A 17,409-nucleotide genomic window follows, 5' to 3' on the forward strand; every position below is an offset into this window, starting at 1 on the left:
AAGCGGAAGCTAACGGGTGGATTTAACTGGCTGTTCTGGTTCTTAAAATAAACTAAATAACTAACTGAAATAAATGTAGTCATGGTTGGTGAAGAATTCCTGATGATGATGATTATTACTATCACTACTTTTATGAAAAATATTTTTATGAAAAATATTACAATTTTTGCTCCAGCAGCCTTGTGGTCCTGAGTGCAGGATGAGCCAGATGAATGAGTGAATGAATGAATGAATGAATTAGCATTGGCCTTTTTATTCCGTCTACAATGTCACTCTCCCGTACAACCGGGAGGCTTCATAGCAGCTTCTTACAAGGTACCCGGAGCGACCAGTGATAAAACAAATGAGGAATAGGCCGTGAAACATAAAATTTTGACATGCTTTTTTTGCAAGAGAAAACCAAATCTCTGAAAGTCCACGAGTGTGAAGGAGAAAAAACTCGACAGTTGAGTTGAGTCTTCAAAACACAGATTCGAGCTTGTCTGGTTTCTCTCAAGAACCGCCGGTGTCTTTGTCGTGCACATCAACCTTTTGTGGACATGAGCATACATCACTTGAGCGTAGGCAACCTTTTTAATTCAAGAAGCACCATTCCCTACTGCTGGTTGTAAGAAAGCTGCAACCTGCTCACATTCCAGATGTTTTATGATGTAATAAACCCTTCTAAATATGTTTATTCATGTAGATATGTATATGATTGAATTATTATTTTTATGTGATGTATTCCTTGACAGCTTGCACAGGAAAAAAAAACACATGTGGCTTTTGTTAATCTTCAGAAACTGGTTTGAAGGGGAGAGGTGAATTGAATAAATTGCCGCATCCTGATTCCTCTGTGCCTTACAAGTGACTTGCTGTCTTTCGTATTGTACAAGACTGTCTCAGAAAATTAGAATATTGTGATAAAGTTCTTTATCTTCTGTAATGCAATTACAAAAACAAAAATGTCATACATTCTGGATTCATTACATATCATCTGAAATATTGCAAGCCTTTCATTATTTTGATCTTGCTGATTATGGTTTACATCTTGAGAAAACTCAAAAGTCCTATCCCAAAATATTAGAATATCATTAAAAAGTCATTTTTGTTTTTTTAATTGCATTACGGAAGATAAAGACGTCTATCACAATATTCTAATTTTCTGAGACAGTCCTGAAGATATGCAGTTTGTTTTCAATCACAGAAGGTAATCGTGCACTACTTTTTCTCAACAATTGTTTCCTTATTTCTGTTTTTTCCCCATAAACAAAATCTTTCATGCCGTGCTGAACTGAATTTTCCCGCAACAGAACTTAATAATACAGTCCTGATAGTCAGCGTGGCACCCGATATATTTTCAGCGTAATCTCGTGTCAGCTATTGCCTCCGTGTCAACAACGTTGTTCTGGGTTTAGAGGTGCAGAAAGTGCGGCAAAATATTATGTATAAGATATAGAAGAACAGGAAGGCTTTTGTCAGATTTCATTGGGCTGCAGGCGATTAGGGATTAATGAGGAGTTGAGCTGTTTATTTAAAGCAAGTGAATGGAGCTGACATGGTACCTTAAAACGCAGTAGTCCTCTCTTTGGTTTATCTCGGGGCGTTTGTCGTGGAACAAAAAAGTACGAGGGGATTCTGTGAGCTAATGTGTGTGTGCGTGGCTGACAAAGGACAAAAAAAAAAACGAGGAAGTTGGAGAGAATTAGGTGTAGGAAGGAGAAAGAGAAAGACCGTTACATATAAACACACATTCAGCTGTTTTTTTAAAAGTTCCCCTCAGTCAAAAGTGCCTGTTGTATGTTTGTGTGTTTGTCTTGTATGTTTGTATGGTTGTTTTAAATTAAATCTCTCTCTGCTCATTTGCGAGGGGATTTGAAGGGATGGGTCTGCAAGTATGTTTTGTGACTACGACAGGTATTTTTAAAGCGGGTGAAACATTGAAACAGAGACAAATTTTGATGAACTCTAGTGAGATACAGCACATGAGGAGCCAGGCAAACTGCAAACCTTCCAATACAAGGGACGCTACAAATATAGTACATTCTGTGTCCAATTCAGGGTTAGCAATTCAATACTGAGCTTTATTGATAAGTACCTGAAATGTCAACACTGCCATTTAAATGGAATAACAAATTCAAGCAAACATAGACAATTATAAGAAATAGTTGGAGAGCAATTAAATAGATGAAATTATTAAAAATGGATTCTTAATTCCAGCTTTTAACATACCATGGGTAGAAGGGAGTATCGGATGCAGAATCCCGGTTCTGATGGAAAGTATTCATCGGAGATGAATCGGATCCTGATTTGACTGCCTTTGGAGACATGACTCGTTGGCACTGACTGTGACCCGCACCAGCGACCCAGGATGGTCTTCTCAATTGGCTCCTCTATCTCAACAAAATCATACCTGGAAGAGAGAAACAGATAGAGGGCAGGATATGAAATATTCTAATGATTTAATAGTGGTAGTAAAAGCACTAGACATTTACACATGCGTATAATTGGAAGTATTGGCGTTGTTCACCATCGTAGTGTTACCTTGACCTTACTTTGGCCTTCTGACCAAAAGATTATTAATATGGCTTAACAAGTCTCCGGGGAAATAAAACCTTAAAAAATGAAAAGAAAAAAAAGGAGAGCTTGACAGCAGGTTGCAGTTTCTTATTTATTGTCCAAATTAAATCAATAGAGTCAGAACTAGAGGTTGCCATTGTATTGGGAACAACCTTGGGATGGTTGGCCATGTAGTATAGACAGCTGTCCTTATTTATTCATTTATTTCTTTCATTTTTTTGTTTTTTGTTATTTGTATTTTTAGCATTTATGGCTGCCAATGTGTTCCGTTTGACAGAACATCAGTGCAACAAATCACTGAGATATAGTTTTAATCAAACTTGAACTAGTTTTATGGTACGTTCCTTGGATCAACCTCTTTACCTGAGTTGTTTGTAGGATTGACTTTGTAAACCACTCAGATTCACATGGCACTTCATTTATAACTGGGTAGAACATCAAATTGAAATTGCATAGGACAAAGGATATGCAGCGATTTTATGATAGAACTCACAAATTCAGTACAAGTGTTTTTCTTATTTAAAAGTTTGCGATTAAATCACAGTAGTAAATGAAATTTCCTATTCATTCAAAAAATTGGTCAACCGACTTAACTGTTTAATTTCCGTTTTGAACAAAGGAAGGTTTGAAAAATTGTCATGAATCCTTGTGAGCCAGAATGGCTGACATCTCATCCACAGATCTTCCTGGTATCTACATTTCTTTGTATTTTGTAGACTATGGAGCTTTGAGTTACACAGACTGAGATGGTTGGGTCAAGTTTTAGAGGAGGAATAGCGAGTATATTTGTTTTCGGACGTTGGAATCGGAGCTGCAAGGCAGGAGGTCTCGAGGAAGACCAAGGAGAAGATTTATGGACGTAGCGAGAGTGGATATGAAGGTAGTTGGTGTGAGAGAGGAGGATATAGAGAATAAGGTTAGATGGAAAAGGTCGATTCGCCGTGGCGACCCCTGAAGGGAAAAGACGAAAGGAGAAGAAGAAGAAGAAAGAGCTTTGAATCACAATATTTATGGACTGATCTGATGGATCCCTAGAGGTTTCTACTATGTATTTCTGATCGTCCAGATTTGGGAAAATTAGTTGAGCATCAAGATAAGAAATGTGAGCTGATGGTTTTTCCAAGTGAATGAATTAAACTGATGCACGTCACTGAATTCACAGCTGAACTGCTGTGAATATAAGACATTTTTCGGTGTTGCCGCCACTCTATACAAGGCGGCTTGGCTGAATCCGTTTTGGCACAAAAAGTAACTTGCAAGTCTTGCATGATGCATTTTGCAGCTTTGCATTAAAAAAAAAAAAAAAAATACAATTCTTGCACATAAGTGAAATCCAGATTGCTTTTTTTTTTAACTTAGGACCAACCACTAGTCACAGAATATAGTTCAAACTCACAAATGTTGGACCAAACACATCCACATCTCTACTTTGACCTCCACTTTGCGAAGCCATCTTGCAAAAAACCTTTTAGTTCGAATATAAACACGATTTCCATCGTGAGAATGATTTTTCTTTGCTCGGCGACTTTGTGGTTCTATAAACACAACAAAGTGTCTGTCTCCACTTTCCATTTTGCCAGCCCATGACACAGGAAAACATTCTGAAGTGTAGAAGTATATACCCATTCTCTAAACTGTCCTTGGTGTTCCTGGCAAATTTGGACCCTGGCACTTAAGACATGTAGTTCAAAAGTTCACCTTTTATTATTTATAGCTCTATGTCTAAGCAGCCTTCAGAGCATTGAATAAAGCCTTGTTTCACTGGTGCTTCACCCTTTGAAATTAATAACTTCATTTGCATCAACAGACACGCTAACTACACATTCGGCGTTGCCAATTCGGATATTTGGATTTCAAGGACACGGTTTACATTTTGTGTGGGGTTGACAGGTTCCGTTCAAGCTGGTTTCAATAAAACAACATGGAGGGACATGAGCGAGACTAAAAATGGATTTTCTGTAATGTTAAATAAACTGGAGGCGATGGGGTGCCGGTACTTTCACCGACTCCGCCGCCTTTGATTTGGAATTTTATACGGGACATTTGTCAGCAACACAAATACATCTACTGGAAAAGGTGAAAATGACGGCATCTACTACTGATATCAATGCAAACCAGCCTTGAGGGTAAAGAAAGGAATCAGTTTTGCTTTTTCTCTGCTATCTCGAGTGTGGTCAGTAATAGATAAAGAAGCTTTCATCATCAATGTCAGCCCCCAAAGCTCTGGCAGATGGCTCATCAATAATGTACGATGCCCTGATCATTTCACACCACCATGTGTTCGCCAATGTCGAACAGCGGTTTATTAGATTTACAAATGCGGTGACATACATACCGAACTGTCGTACAGTACCAGTGAGGAGGATGGGAACAAAGCGAGTGACTTTGCATTACAAATTGAACGGATCACCTCCCAGAAACATCTAGTTTCCACAAATCTCCCCCCGACATAGTTTGTAGATTAGTAGCGTAAACAGTATTTTTTTTTTTTTGTCATCTCTTAACAGACTTAAAGACAAAGAGCAAAAAATGCCTTTCCGAGAGCGCTCCTGTCTGTGATACATCAAGCGCGGCTCTGCTGCTATGCCAACCGTCAGTAAGACCGATCCCTCTCCACTCAGCCTGTCCTCCAGTGGATTTGGTAAGAATGCTTTTCATCGTGCCACAGACAAACAGAATAGCAGATGAGCTTTAGCATAGATTTCTCGCTTCGGGCTTGCTGCTGGAGTGGAACACATCTCCCGCTCTTGTTTGTTTTATCTCAGGGTGTTGCTGTGAATTGCCGGACAGGAGATTATGGCCTGGCTTATTTGCATCCCGGTTTGCAGTTGCACAAGCATGAGCGAGACATATCAATAACACCGGTTGTTTTATCTCTGTCTTTCTCAAGCGAAGCTTTTGAAAGGGAAAATTTTGTAATAAATGTTTAAATACACATCAAAGATGAAGTATGTCGAGGAGGCTAGAGGCATAAGGGTTTGACAGAGAGTGTGTGGGCATGCACCGAATGAGGAAAAAGAAGCGTGGGCGAGGGGAAAGTGAATGTGTGTCTGTTACCGCTTGCGATTGCATGCCGTATTCATCCGTCTGCCAACCCTGCCAAGAGTGTGTGTCTTGGGAACCAATCAAAACCTGTTGGGCGGGGAGGTGGTACTGGAGGGTTTGACTTGTATGACCCTGGAAAAGGATGTTTTTACTGTCTGAGGGGGCTGACTAGTGCAGTCTTGTATAAGCAGGACTGCACAAAAGTTGTCAATCTACAACCTGCCCCGCTGTGAAACTTTCCCTTTCAGGATTTTAATACAGCAACCTCACTAGTCAACAGGCACGAGGCCTGACACAAAACTATGCCGAGGGGCTCAAATTTCCATTTTTTTTTTTCCATATGCGACGTTCAATAGAGAACCAATGCAGAAAATACACTGCTCTACATAACCGTGAATTCAGAATGACAAGAGTAAATAAGACAATGAAACCAAACACTCCAAATTGAACATCAGCATTAATCAGAAGAAAGAAAAAAAAACAACAAAGAACTTGGCAGCGACATAAGTATAATTATTCCCTATTACATCATCCCTCATGCTACTGTTCAATCCAGTGCTGCTTCGGCAAGGGTTACAACTTGTATCGCAGAGCTCTGCAGTTCCTGAAATAATCCATTAGGGGTCCCTCCAGGAATGATCAGTGAGGTGACCCTACCCCAGTTCTTCCCCACCATCCCCTGAGTTGTCTGGTACGATAACCCGTCAGCGGTGATATATTGACAGCTGCGCCGAATATAATGCAAAGAGGATAGATCGATCATCTGAAATTGGGATTTGGCTGCAAGTAAATGGGAAACACAGGCTAATGCAGTAGCTGCAACTATGACCTATAAAGAAACAGTGGTACTGTATAGATGAAGTATGTGAGGCCATTTGTTTTTTTTTTTTTTTTTTTTTTTTGAGTTTGGCAACCACATTAATGGTTTAAAATATTAAAAAGAAAAAAAAAAAAAACACAAGCCCGTGCCGGTCCACTCAATGTCACCGTGATGTCTTGGGTGAAACAAATCACCTGAGTGTTGGGTTTTCAATATTCACAAACTGCCAGGGGAGGGTAAGGGCAATATCACAAATGGCCAACACTCGCTCTAAATCTTTAAGGATTACAACACGGGCTTTCTCTCGTCCCCCAACATGTATCTCTTCTGTCAGGTGGGGAGGCCTTTGCTGTCTGAGTGTAGGTCAAGCAGAAGGTTGAAATCCTTATGAAGATGCTAAAGGTGACACTTCCCATTGGTTATCATCAAATTTTATTAAATTCTATATTCAGTAAAAAAAAAGACAAAAAAGTATTGATGCCTTTTTTAGACTTACAGTAAGATAATCATCGTATTTTTGTCTGACAGCGGATAAATTGTAGTAACAGTAGCTATTTCATGACCACTCGCAAAAACTACATTTAGTGTACATAGGCACACTAAATGTTCATTACCATGAATGTACACAAATCAGACCAATAGTTTCCTCACATTTGATTTATTATCTCTTTTTAATGAAAATGTTAACTTACTTTGGATGTTTCACAAAGAGATGTAAGTTTCACTGTGTTCTTACTTGCATATTCCGTCCTCTGGGTCCTCCAGACCGAACCTCTCGTCAAACGTGAGCCGAATCCTCATGTTGCTCCCTGCCACTAACCTCCAGACCAGCATAGTGTTTCTGGGATAGGTGTGTGGGAAGGCCGGGCTGTGAACCATTCCCTCTCCTGACACAGTGATGGTCTTCTCCTGCTGGGACTCTTGAACTCCTAAAGATACATCAAAAACAACAAAACACCTAAAGAAATGCTTTGCACTTACACATATCTCATGTTTGTTTCACAGAGAGCAGGCAAACTCACACAAATACCATTAGCAAACTTTAAAAGTTAAGTGCTAACTATGAGGGTTCACCTTTGGCTTAATTGTTCTCTAAGTTTAGACATTAGACACATTGTAATATAGAATTTGCTGGAAGCTTTATGTTTGAATGATCTTTTCTCACCAATATTTCTATTCATATGCAGGAAAGTCTAAAAAAAAGGAGCTCAACAGTTGCTCTCTGCTGAGCATTGAAGCATTATTTTTTAAAAACACTGTTGTGGTATATTTTCTCTTTACTCTCTGGACAGTTTTGGCACATTTTCTTCTTGATTCATACTCCTGTTGTAGTAACTGGACTTCATCGGTTCAGTTTCTTTTTTTTTTTTTTTCTTTCTTGAAGACACTTCCCCACTAATCAGAGGGGTTTCGTCAGTTCTGAGTGGATTACACAATGAGCGCAATGACCTTGGTGACAGTCAGCTTCTAATACACATGCATGTACTTCTGAATACCACTGAGTTTCCATGGGAACAGAAGCTAGCCAACAGGTTAAATCCAGCCAAAGGTTTGATTTTAACGTCCGTACGGAAATCTGTATATTGGATACATTAAAAACCAACACACAGTTCTGGTTTTGGACAAAAATTGATTTTGTCTGGTTTTATAGAAGTTGAATGTGGGTCACATTGAAGAAAATAAATAACAGCAATTTTATCTTCAAATTTGAATTACAATTTTCATTTGAATTCATTATCACTTGTATTGGTGCAAGGATTTCAGTTGCCAACCCAAACCTACTTGCTGCACCCTCCCAGTTAGTATATTGTCAGGAACCAAAAACATTAGCTCAATATACTGAGCGCTTCAGAAGCTATCTGATAGATTTCTACCAAGTTCCTCTCATGCAGCCACGATGCCCTCTGGGACCAATGGCTGCAGCGAGAAAGCTAAGCGCTCACTGCCCCTGGGCTTCAACGCCTGTCACGTTGAGGAGAGGTATTGCCAGAATACTTCCACCTGGGATGTAGTGAGTATCACAGTGACAACATTCCAAAGCCATTCTGGCAGTAGAGACCTTTTCCAAAAAAAAAAAAAGGATGCATATTCTTATACATAAAATTCCTAAAATAATATCAAGAGAAAACAACTAAACCATTATTTCTGAAGTCACATACATGCATCCTCATTTAAAAGCCTAAATCAGAACTGTTTGGGATTTTTCCTACATTCTGCCAGTGCATTCATAGTTTAACTGACCTCGCCATAAAAAGAAAAGGCAGTAAAGTTTTTATCGATGAGAAATTATCCCCTTCAACATCCATCTAACCGTCTAAATTTTGAAGTTTTAGTGGCGGACGTAAAAGAAAAAAATGGAGGGAAAGTACATTTCATATTTCTTTTTTTATCTTGCCTTTACTAAGTAGTTTCAATGTGTGCAGGATAGACTTTGACTTATGAAGAGGTTCTGACAATGCATTTAAAATACTTGGGTCTGTTTTTGAAATTAAGCAATTTGTATTATTAACCCAAACCATCATCCTTTAGCTTAGCCTTGAACTGAATTCATGACATTTCAACTTCAGTTTTCATTCTTGAAAAACAAATGATTCAAAATGAACTTCTAGTTCTGATGCTCAAATTCAGCATTAAAATGGGTGAACATTTTCTATTTGGTCCTTGTTCTCAACTCAATCTGCCCAAACGTGCTTGTATAGTTAAGAAACAACTTATATTGATCCTTCAAACTTGCTCTTCGCTCGACAGAAAATGAAGAAAATTTGAAAAATGTTCTTTGTCCACTAAATAAAAACAGGTAGTTACAATTTTAAGATGGATATTTAATTCTGAAGCAATCAAAAAATAATCAAACCCAGTTGCAGTACCCATTGGGATACAAAATACTGTTTTGGGGATGTAGGCGTAGTGTTAGAATACTAACATTCTGCTGTGTTAATGAAACGTTGTTGATTATTTCAACTTCCTCAGAATCAGACAGTTATTTCATATTACTGACTGATGACCATTGTGTATTTCTATGAGAGAATCCTCTGCATCAACCCTGCGGGGGAAGTAGCAGAGGTTTAATGTTCTTACGGGGTTTGCTGATTCAAGTACAAATGAGTAACCACTTCCCCAAATTGAAACTTAACTTTATACTTTCTTATGACTTTTTCACCATAAATTCAGTCTAAGTCTGTGACTCATGCAGCATGACTCATTACGAGGTTATTTTCTGTCACTCGAAACAACAACAATACATGTTGAACCTTCACAAAGTCAAATAAGAGTTCTGCCAGTTCCAAAGGTAACAACCCATGCTGCTGGGTACCGCAGCTTTAGTTCAAGAGATTCAGTCAGTTAAAAGATGGTATTGTGCTCCTGGCTCATACCAAGAAGGACATTTCTTTGCAGAATTTGCATGTTCTCTCTTTGTCTGCATGGGTTTATTCTGGATCTTGGTTTCCTTGGTTGTATGTCTCTATATGTGGCCCTAAAATTGACCAAGGACCGGTCCAGAGTGTCTCTGCCTTTCACCCAGCTTGAATAAGCTCGGACTCCCCAACCATGAGTGCAGTATAGCCGGGATGAATAAAGAACGAATGAATAAATTATAATATTGAAATATTTGGAAATTTACCAAAAGTTCAAAATATTTCAACTTGTAACCTATTGATTTTTGCCATTTTCCACTTGATTTGAAAACACCCAAATTAACAAATATGTTATTATTATTATTATTATTATTATTGTTGTTGTTGTCATTATTATTGGTATTATTATTATTATTTATTGTTGTTGTTGTTATGGCAATATCGCAAGGAACAAATAATTGAATATATTATTCAGATCTAGGATTTTACTGATGTCTTTCGTGGCGAAACCTCTTGCAGTTCAAGATACGGGCAGATAATTAGGTCCGACCAGCCTTGAATTGGGAAAGCCTCCAATATTGCGGATGGGCGTTTCGCATCCAAAGCCACTGTGATTACCTTTCAGAGAATTCAAAGAAAGTTCATTTTCCTCCTGGCATCATGTTGGAATCTGTCTTTCAAGTGGATAAAACAGGACTGACACGTCCGATAGTTCATATTGTAGATCTTGCTTTGATGCTTCATTTGTTTGGTGGAAAACCAGTGGGGAGAAAAACAAAGTCTGGACCCAGAACCTCTCCTTCAAAAGAGTACATACTAACTTACCCAATGAAATTCCTTTTTGAAGCAAATTGAAAGTTCGGAAAATCATTTGCACAATCGTCACAGATAAAGAATATCCACTTTTTCATGATGATTGTACAACAAGCCCTTAACAGAATACTCTGTGGTCCAGCGATCCTTCAGAGAGACGTCTTTGAGGCAGTAATTAGTTTGTATCTTCCTTCAGTCATTTTTAGTTCAATGTCTTTTGACTCTTAAATGATAAAAAACATGCTGATATTAATGACTAATGATTGAAGTCACAAATACCCACTTGATTTGAGTGGCTGCTGTCGAATCACAAGCTATCTGACCAATAGTTTTCATCATACTGAAACTTGCGTATCAAAGTTGCATGGTTTTAATTGCTTCCCCATGAATCTTTGTAATATGACTTTGCATTTAGTTCCCCAGATGTACTGCCCTGCGGTATTTGTTTATGCAGAATGAAAAAGGGGGGTTCTCCCTCGTACCAAAACCCTCAGAATTATCTAGTAAGTGTTGCGTGAACGGACTTTATTAAGACTGCAATTGAGGGGAGAATGGGAAAGGAAAAACTGAGCCCTCGTTTTGATTTGTTGGGCAGAAGAGAGAGAGGGAGAAGTTTGACATGAAAGTATCAGGTGCTGATGAAAAGGTATTCCAGCCATTTTATGGATGAAGTCATACTTGAGCCAAAAAGTCTGCAAATATTAAGCCTAATCCTTGGATACTCATCACAAGAAATTGCAGCAGGTGGAAGGAAGAATTTATTCTTGTTTGTATCAGGTCTTTGCGCATGTGTTCACTTATGAATTATCCAAGCGATCTTTCAGAGCGCAGCTCCTTCGAGTAAATAAAAACCGATCCATTGCGTCCTCAAGGCCGCAAATTAACTTCCTTACATTGCTTCCTTCTGCTTTTGTTTCTATGGTCTAAAACACCAAAGTCTCTTTATTTCCCGGTCGCCATCCCATTGAGTTGTGAAAAAATGCAGAGACATGCTACTAGTTGGATTCTGGGTGTAACTTTGACTCCAAAATGACCTCACTCCTGGGGTTAACCAATGTCATCTAATGATCAGAGAAGCGGTCCCCTAGAGTGAATTACCTCAAACATGACTTTTCCTTGACCTACTTTTTTTCCTCTGTAAGGAAAGTAGAGCCGACTATTAAGGGAGGAAGTGACTTTGAATAAATAGGAGCCTTTACAGTGAAGCCATTGTGCTTTGTTCACATGTTAGCGGGTGAGCATTCATGCTGTTAAACATTAACCTTTCCCCTGCCAAAACAAAAAAAAAAAAAAAGAAACTGAGCCATGTGCGGAGAACCGTAGATCGTATGCAGGTTGTTAGATTGCGTGGAGTTCCCTTCAGCATCACTGGACATAGTTAACATGACTGCGCCTCCTTCTACCTCTATTATCCCGCGCCGTTCGCCGCGATGGACCAGCCTTTTAGGTCTTTGGTTTCAGCACCAGCACTCATATAATGCTCATATAACGCTCATTTAATCACAAAGTCTGTATTGAAAACCTTACATGAGAAAAATTGAACATTACTGACTAAATTTACTTATCAAAAGGTAAAAGTAGTTGATCGGCAGCCGTTTCCAGTGATTATGGGATGTTTAGGGTTTTATATTACTGGTAATTTATTTGCAATGTGGATGGAGATTGTTTACTTATGGGAAGCTAAATTTGTAAGTTTACATTGCCTGCTTGTCCCTGTGCTGTCCTGCCCGAAGCTTGCATTGTAAAAAGTAAAGGGGGAAGAAGAAAACTTTTGGATGTTGAGTTTGGAGATCTTTCAAATTGACCACGGAGAAATTTTAAATGACTAAATTTCACACTCTTCAGTTTCTCTGAAAGTTCCAGAATTAAGTAGCATTAAGTGGACATTACTGAAAATACCAGTAGTTAAACTATATGTACCTAAGGACAGTACAGTAAATGATGAATTTTTGCAGCTTGAATATACTAGCAATTGTTGTACTGAGGAGATACGATTTGAATTTAGATATTTATTGCACATCATGAAGTCAGACTTGACTAGTGCAACCAAGCGTGCTCTTGAAAATCCAAACAATGGTGTCAACATGAATTAATCACCAAACTATTGTGTGAGTGCCCTGTGCCCTTGGATCCATACAACCTGCAAGACTCTTCCATCCTGGGCCTCTTATTTTGAATTAACACAAATCAACTACCTGAATATGTCTCAAGTTTGGTTTAATTTCATTTATAATGTAACCTGAAGGCTGTGAAGACATCTGACAAATCATTTTTCATGTCAAATCCAGATATACATTTAAAGAAAACATCATGTTATGAAAACTTTAAAGCAGATTATGTGTATAGTTTTCAAAATATCAGTCCTTCCTCAAATGCATTGCATTGTATGTGGGGAAAAGAGGGAAATCCTTCAACAGCAGCTTCCTGTGCAGAAATATATTTAGAGATCCATAAGAGATGTTTTTTGGAACTCGGAGATGGTGAAATAATTTTCTGCCTAGTGGCTGTAGGAAACTTCCTCTTTCTTGGACATTCGGATGTTTTTTGTTTTTTTTGTTTTTTCAGAGTGAAACGGTAAAAGACACCATCCCTTTTGGCTTTTTTTGGCCGAAGACAGTCATCTTTCTTGACATGACAGAATGTCAGGTTCCTGTCAAAGCAGCCCATAACTCAAAAGTAAATAGCTTACTACACTGAGCATCTCTTTGAATTTCTTTGGAAGAATTACTTTGGTATATTCTGTCACTAGCACAATTAAAGGCTAAGGAAAGAGTCAGGATTTCCTTTTATTTCTTTTAAAGAGACAAACATTTCCTTTTTTGTTTTACAGATGTTGAAAATCTGTCCAAACTCATATAATAACCGCCAAATTAAATTGGTATGGATTTCACTATCACAGGGGTCATATTTGCTCAGTCACTCGGCCAAATTATTATTTTGACACATTATAAGCTACAGATTGGTTCTGTACTGCATATTTGCTGCTCCCCCACCAACCTCATGCATCAAGAGTAACCATTCATGACAGCTATTTCCTGTCTGGTAATCAACAGCCAAGTCACAATGACACTAAATCCAAATTAATTTTAATTTTAACCCTTTTCCCTACCGATCAAAATGAATCAACTCCCCACCAGGCAAGAGGCTGGAAGCAACCTTTTGTCAGGTGATGAAACTGTACTGTACAATGAATCCCGTTTTGTTTTTTGTTTTTTCGTAATGGGTAAGGGTTTCGGTCCAATCACACCGACATCTGTTGCTTGTTAAGACGGTACAGTGGTTACTACAGGTGCAGTAAATTCCCAACCCTGCTTAGGATATTTATTGCTTTAAGTTTTACAGTCAGTTGGGCAAAGGAGGCTGGAACACACCATGGGAATCTTTTCATACCATTAAAAATAATTTGGACATGTGGGACCCAGTGCTGTAGCGATTTAATCTGCCAAGCATATGCTCCTGTGTGACAGGCTTAAGAGGACCTGTAATAGGTTTGACACCTAAATTCCCCCAAGAGTTCACACGAATAGCATTGAGCAATGCTAACAATTGATTTTATAGATCATTCATCAGAAGAGACAACCTTACTGATATGCTTGTGACTAATGATAACTCCAGGAGAGTGACTGGTCTGATGACTTGTGTTGATTAACTCACCATTAAAAATTTTCACTCGATATTATGGGCTCAAAAATTCGGGCAATTTTCTTATTCACTTTTCCAATAAGGCCTAAATTTTGTTGATTAATTGTTGCAAATTAGAGCAAATTTTTCAGGCTGTCTTTAATTGCGGCCAACTGTTATTGTATCGTAGTTGCATCGTGTAAAGCCCTTTGCGGCCAACTTGTAATGTCTTACAGCCTGCTGCAAATACATCAGAAGTGTTAAATGAATTCCATATAAATATCAATCATAAGGGGCTTTTTTTGTTCCAAGTGATTATATCAAACGACTTTGTATTGCTTTTCTTTATTTATTTTGATTAATCAACTTTACATATCAAGTACTCTGAGGAAACGATAAAATAACAATATAGGCTTAGAGGCTTCGTGGAGAGCGAACATCATAGAACTTGGTGATGTTTAAAGATTTCGTGAGCTAGGCATTGTTTGTTTACATTGCAGTTAACTGCTGGTCAAGTGTGGGTGGATCATATTTATGTTAACATTGTCAACATAACATATATTGTCTTATGTTAATAGTTGAAAAAAATCCAAGAATAACATATTACTGCATCCAGAAACTGCAAACTCATTTTGCGAAGAGTCGGACAAAATCCATAATCATGCAGTGTAATACTAGGACTTCTAGATCTGTGCAATGAAAACCGTCAAACTATATCCCTATGCTTGACTGGGAATCTTGAAAACAGAGCAGGCTGATTAAAAACTTGCCTCAGAAAATAAATTGGCCTACTGTCAAAGGGGTGGTCTTTCACACTCTAACCAGTAGGTCAAGCGGGCAGGGGAGACATCTGTTGACACCAAATGCAAAAGCAAAGCAAAACATCTGCAGGTCATATCAGATGGCTCAACCTGATGCTGCTATTTTCTTAATGCACACATAAACTTTTATGTCCTTTCAAGACCCTTCCATATGGCACTGATACTGTGTGAGACTTTCATGGCGCGGTAGTATAAATCTCATCGTGAAATTGATTACAAAATAGGATTTAAAACGTACATTTCAATGTGTGCAGCACTTTTAGAGTTACAATTTGAGGTTACAAGTAACAAATTTTGATACTCAGCTGGCCAAGAGAGTATAGCCGTGTAAGGTCAACAACTACTCAGTCAAGGAAATGGTGGGTGACCTGTCCGCAGTCTCAAGTGTGCCAAAGGTTTCTTTTTCCAAACCAGAGCTGACAACAATTTGTTAAGTACGGGTATATCAACATGTAAAACCGGAGTCAACTAAATTGTGGAATCACCTGTTTACACATAAACTAGATATACAAGTGGAAGAATGTTGCTTGTTTGGCTACTATCTACAGCCAACAAAGTGAGACCTGACCCACATCATAAACACCATTGCATAGCCGGTCGGCCAATTAGCTCAACAAAAAAAACCTTTTTAAGTTAGTTGTTTGATGTTAAATAGCCATTTTTACAAGTGTGAGTCAGATTTACCTCGTTCATTGCACTTTGATTTTCACACACCCGCTGCCTGGTGACAACTGCGTTGTTTTGACGGCACTACTTTTAGCATTGTTTGGTACCTGTTAATCAGATAGAATTCTTCCCCACCTACTAAGAGGTGCAATCCATCTTCGATATGTTTCCTCTTTGGTCTCAGCAAACATTTTCAATGTAGCATTCATGTGACATGTTGTTATAAAAGCACTTTAAGCCATATGACCTATCTGTAAGTAGTATGCCATGCTAACAAATGTACCATCGGTTGTTGGTACCTAACATGGGTACCATTTGTATAACCATATTGGTTACATTATACTTACCCAATCCCAATCTGTTCAGTGACAGATGTTTCTGTCAGCTGCAGCAGCAGCTTTTATTCATACTTGAAAATCTGTGAAAATGTAATACATGTTTCTGATTGCACCGACTATTACACTAAAAATAAAAGTCATAACTTTAATATAGACTATATTTTGAATTGAGACTCTCTAACACATTGAAGATTAAACATTCATGACATCTGCAGAGTGTCACTTTATGCTTAAAGTCACATCTGTCAAGTCAATAAAATTGTGATAAGGTTTTGCCGCAGCTGCAGCCTGTTAATGATAGTGGCGATCCTGGCATGTGGAAGAAAGCGCTGCTTTGTGAAAAGCAGACTCACCATAGCCACCGGGTGTCTTTCAACCACTTCGGGCTTTCTGTCAGTCCAGCAATTGAAACTTGTCAACGCAAAACGACTTCTCCTCAGGTTACAATAGCTTCTCACCCCTGAATGATTTCTCGGTGTCTAATTAGTGCCCTCACTTGTGTTTGGCATCAAGAAAAAGGAGGATTATGTGTCAGTCTTTTCTCAACAACCCCCGTCATCCCCCCCGCCCCCCCCCCCCCCCCCCCCCCCCCCGAAATTCAGCTTGTGACTGCCGAAGCCTGGAGTAAGATGTGATATCAACACTGAAATGAGTCATAAAGTGAGGAATGAACCCATCGGATCGTGGTTCATCTTTCCTTTTATTCGTTTGACAAAATACAACACCAAAACCTAGCTGATGGGATTTTCCCAAATAGAGCACAAAACACTTAAAAAAAAAAAAAAAAAGAAAAAAAAAAGAAAAATCAAAATATGCATGTATTTCGACATCCTATTTTACTACATGTAGCAAAGAATGGGTTTGGTTAAATTCTGAGCAAATGAATAGGTTATTAGCGGCAAAATTATTGAAAGTTGATGATAAAAGGAATAGTCTATTGTAAAAATATTGAATACCATATCATGTTTGTAGACTGATTATTTCTCGAAGTGCACAGATACAAGTGAGCCAGAACAGCTAAAAATACCTTCAATTCATGTTACAATTCAAACCGATGCACCTAAGTCCATGTCTGCACAATAAACGATAACATAATAGTGGCAGTTTCTCATGTTTCACTTCATTTGAGACCTTTCCCGTCATCAACCCAGGTCGCCCCGTACCGATCTCGAGTTCCCTGCGAGCTTTCAGTATCAGGATCAATATCGGAGTAAATTTTTGTTGGACCGATAGTTCAGCGCAAATTTTTTGGTAGAAATGTCACGTGACATGTCTTACAAACACTGGGAGAGGGGCCTAACCTCACCTCCTGGCTAGAAACCAGGCGTTGACAGATGAACCATGTCTTTTTTAAAATTCTCTGCACAGCT

General features: G+C 38.6%; 1 protein-coding gene across 2 annotated transcripts in view; it reads right to left on the reverse strand.

Moving 5' to 3' along the window:
- Nucleotides 1–17,409, reverse strand: part of pdgfc (platelet derived growth factor c) — a 52,978-nt gene that overhangs the window by 10,133 nt on the left and 25,436 nt on the right. For both annotated transcript variants that reach the window (XM_086158019.1, XM_086158020.1), the window contains exons 2-3: nt 7,161–7,353; nt 2,212–2,392 (exon numbers count right to left, since the gene is read on the reverse strand). In XM_086158019.1, coding sequence (XP_086014145.1) covers nt 2,212–2,392; nt 7,161–7,353 — 374 coding nt within the window. The remainder of the gene's footprint in view (nt 1–2,211; nt 2,393–7,160; nt 7,354–17,409) is intronic.

This window comes from Fistularia commersonii, chromosome 13 (genome assembly GCF_037954325.1).
Source record: "Fistularia commersonii isolate RoL2024-O1a breed Wild chromosome 13, RoL_Fcom_v1.0, whole genome shotgun sequence".
Lineage (NCBI taxonomy): Eukaryota > Metazoa > Chordata > Actinopteri > Syngnathiformes > Fistulariidae > Fistularia > Fistularia commersonii.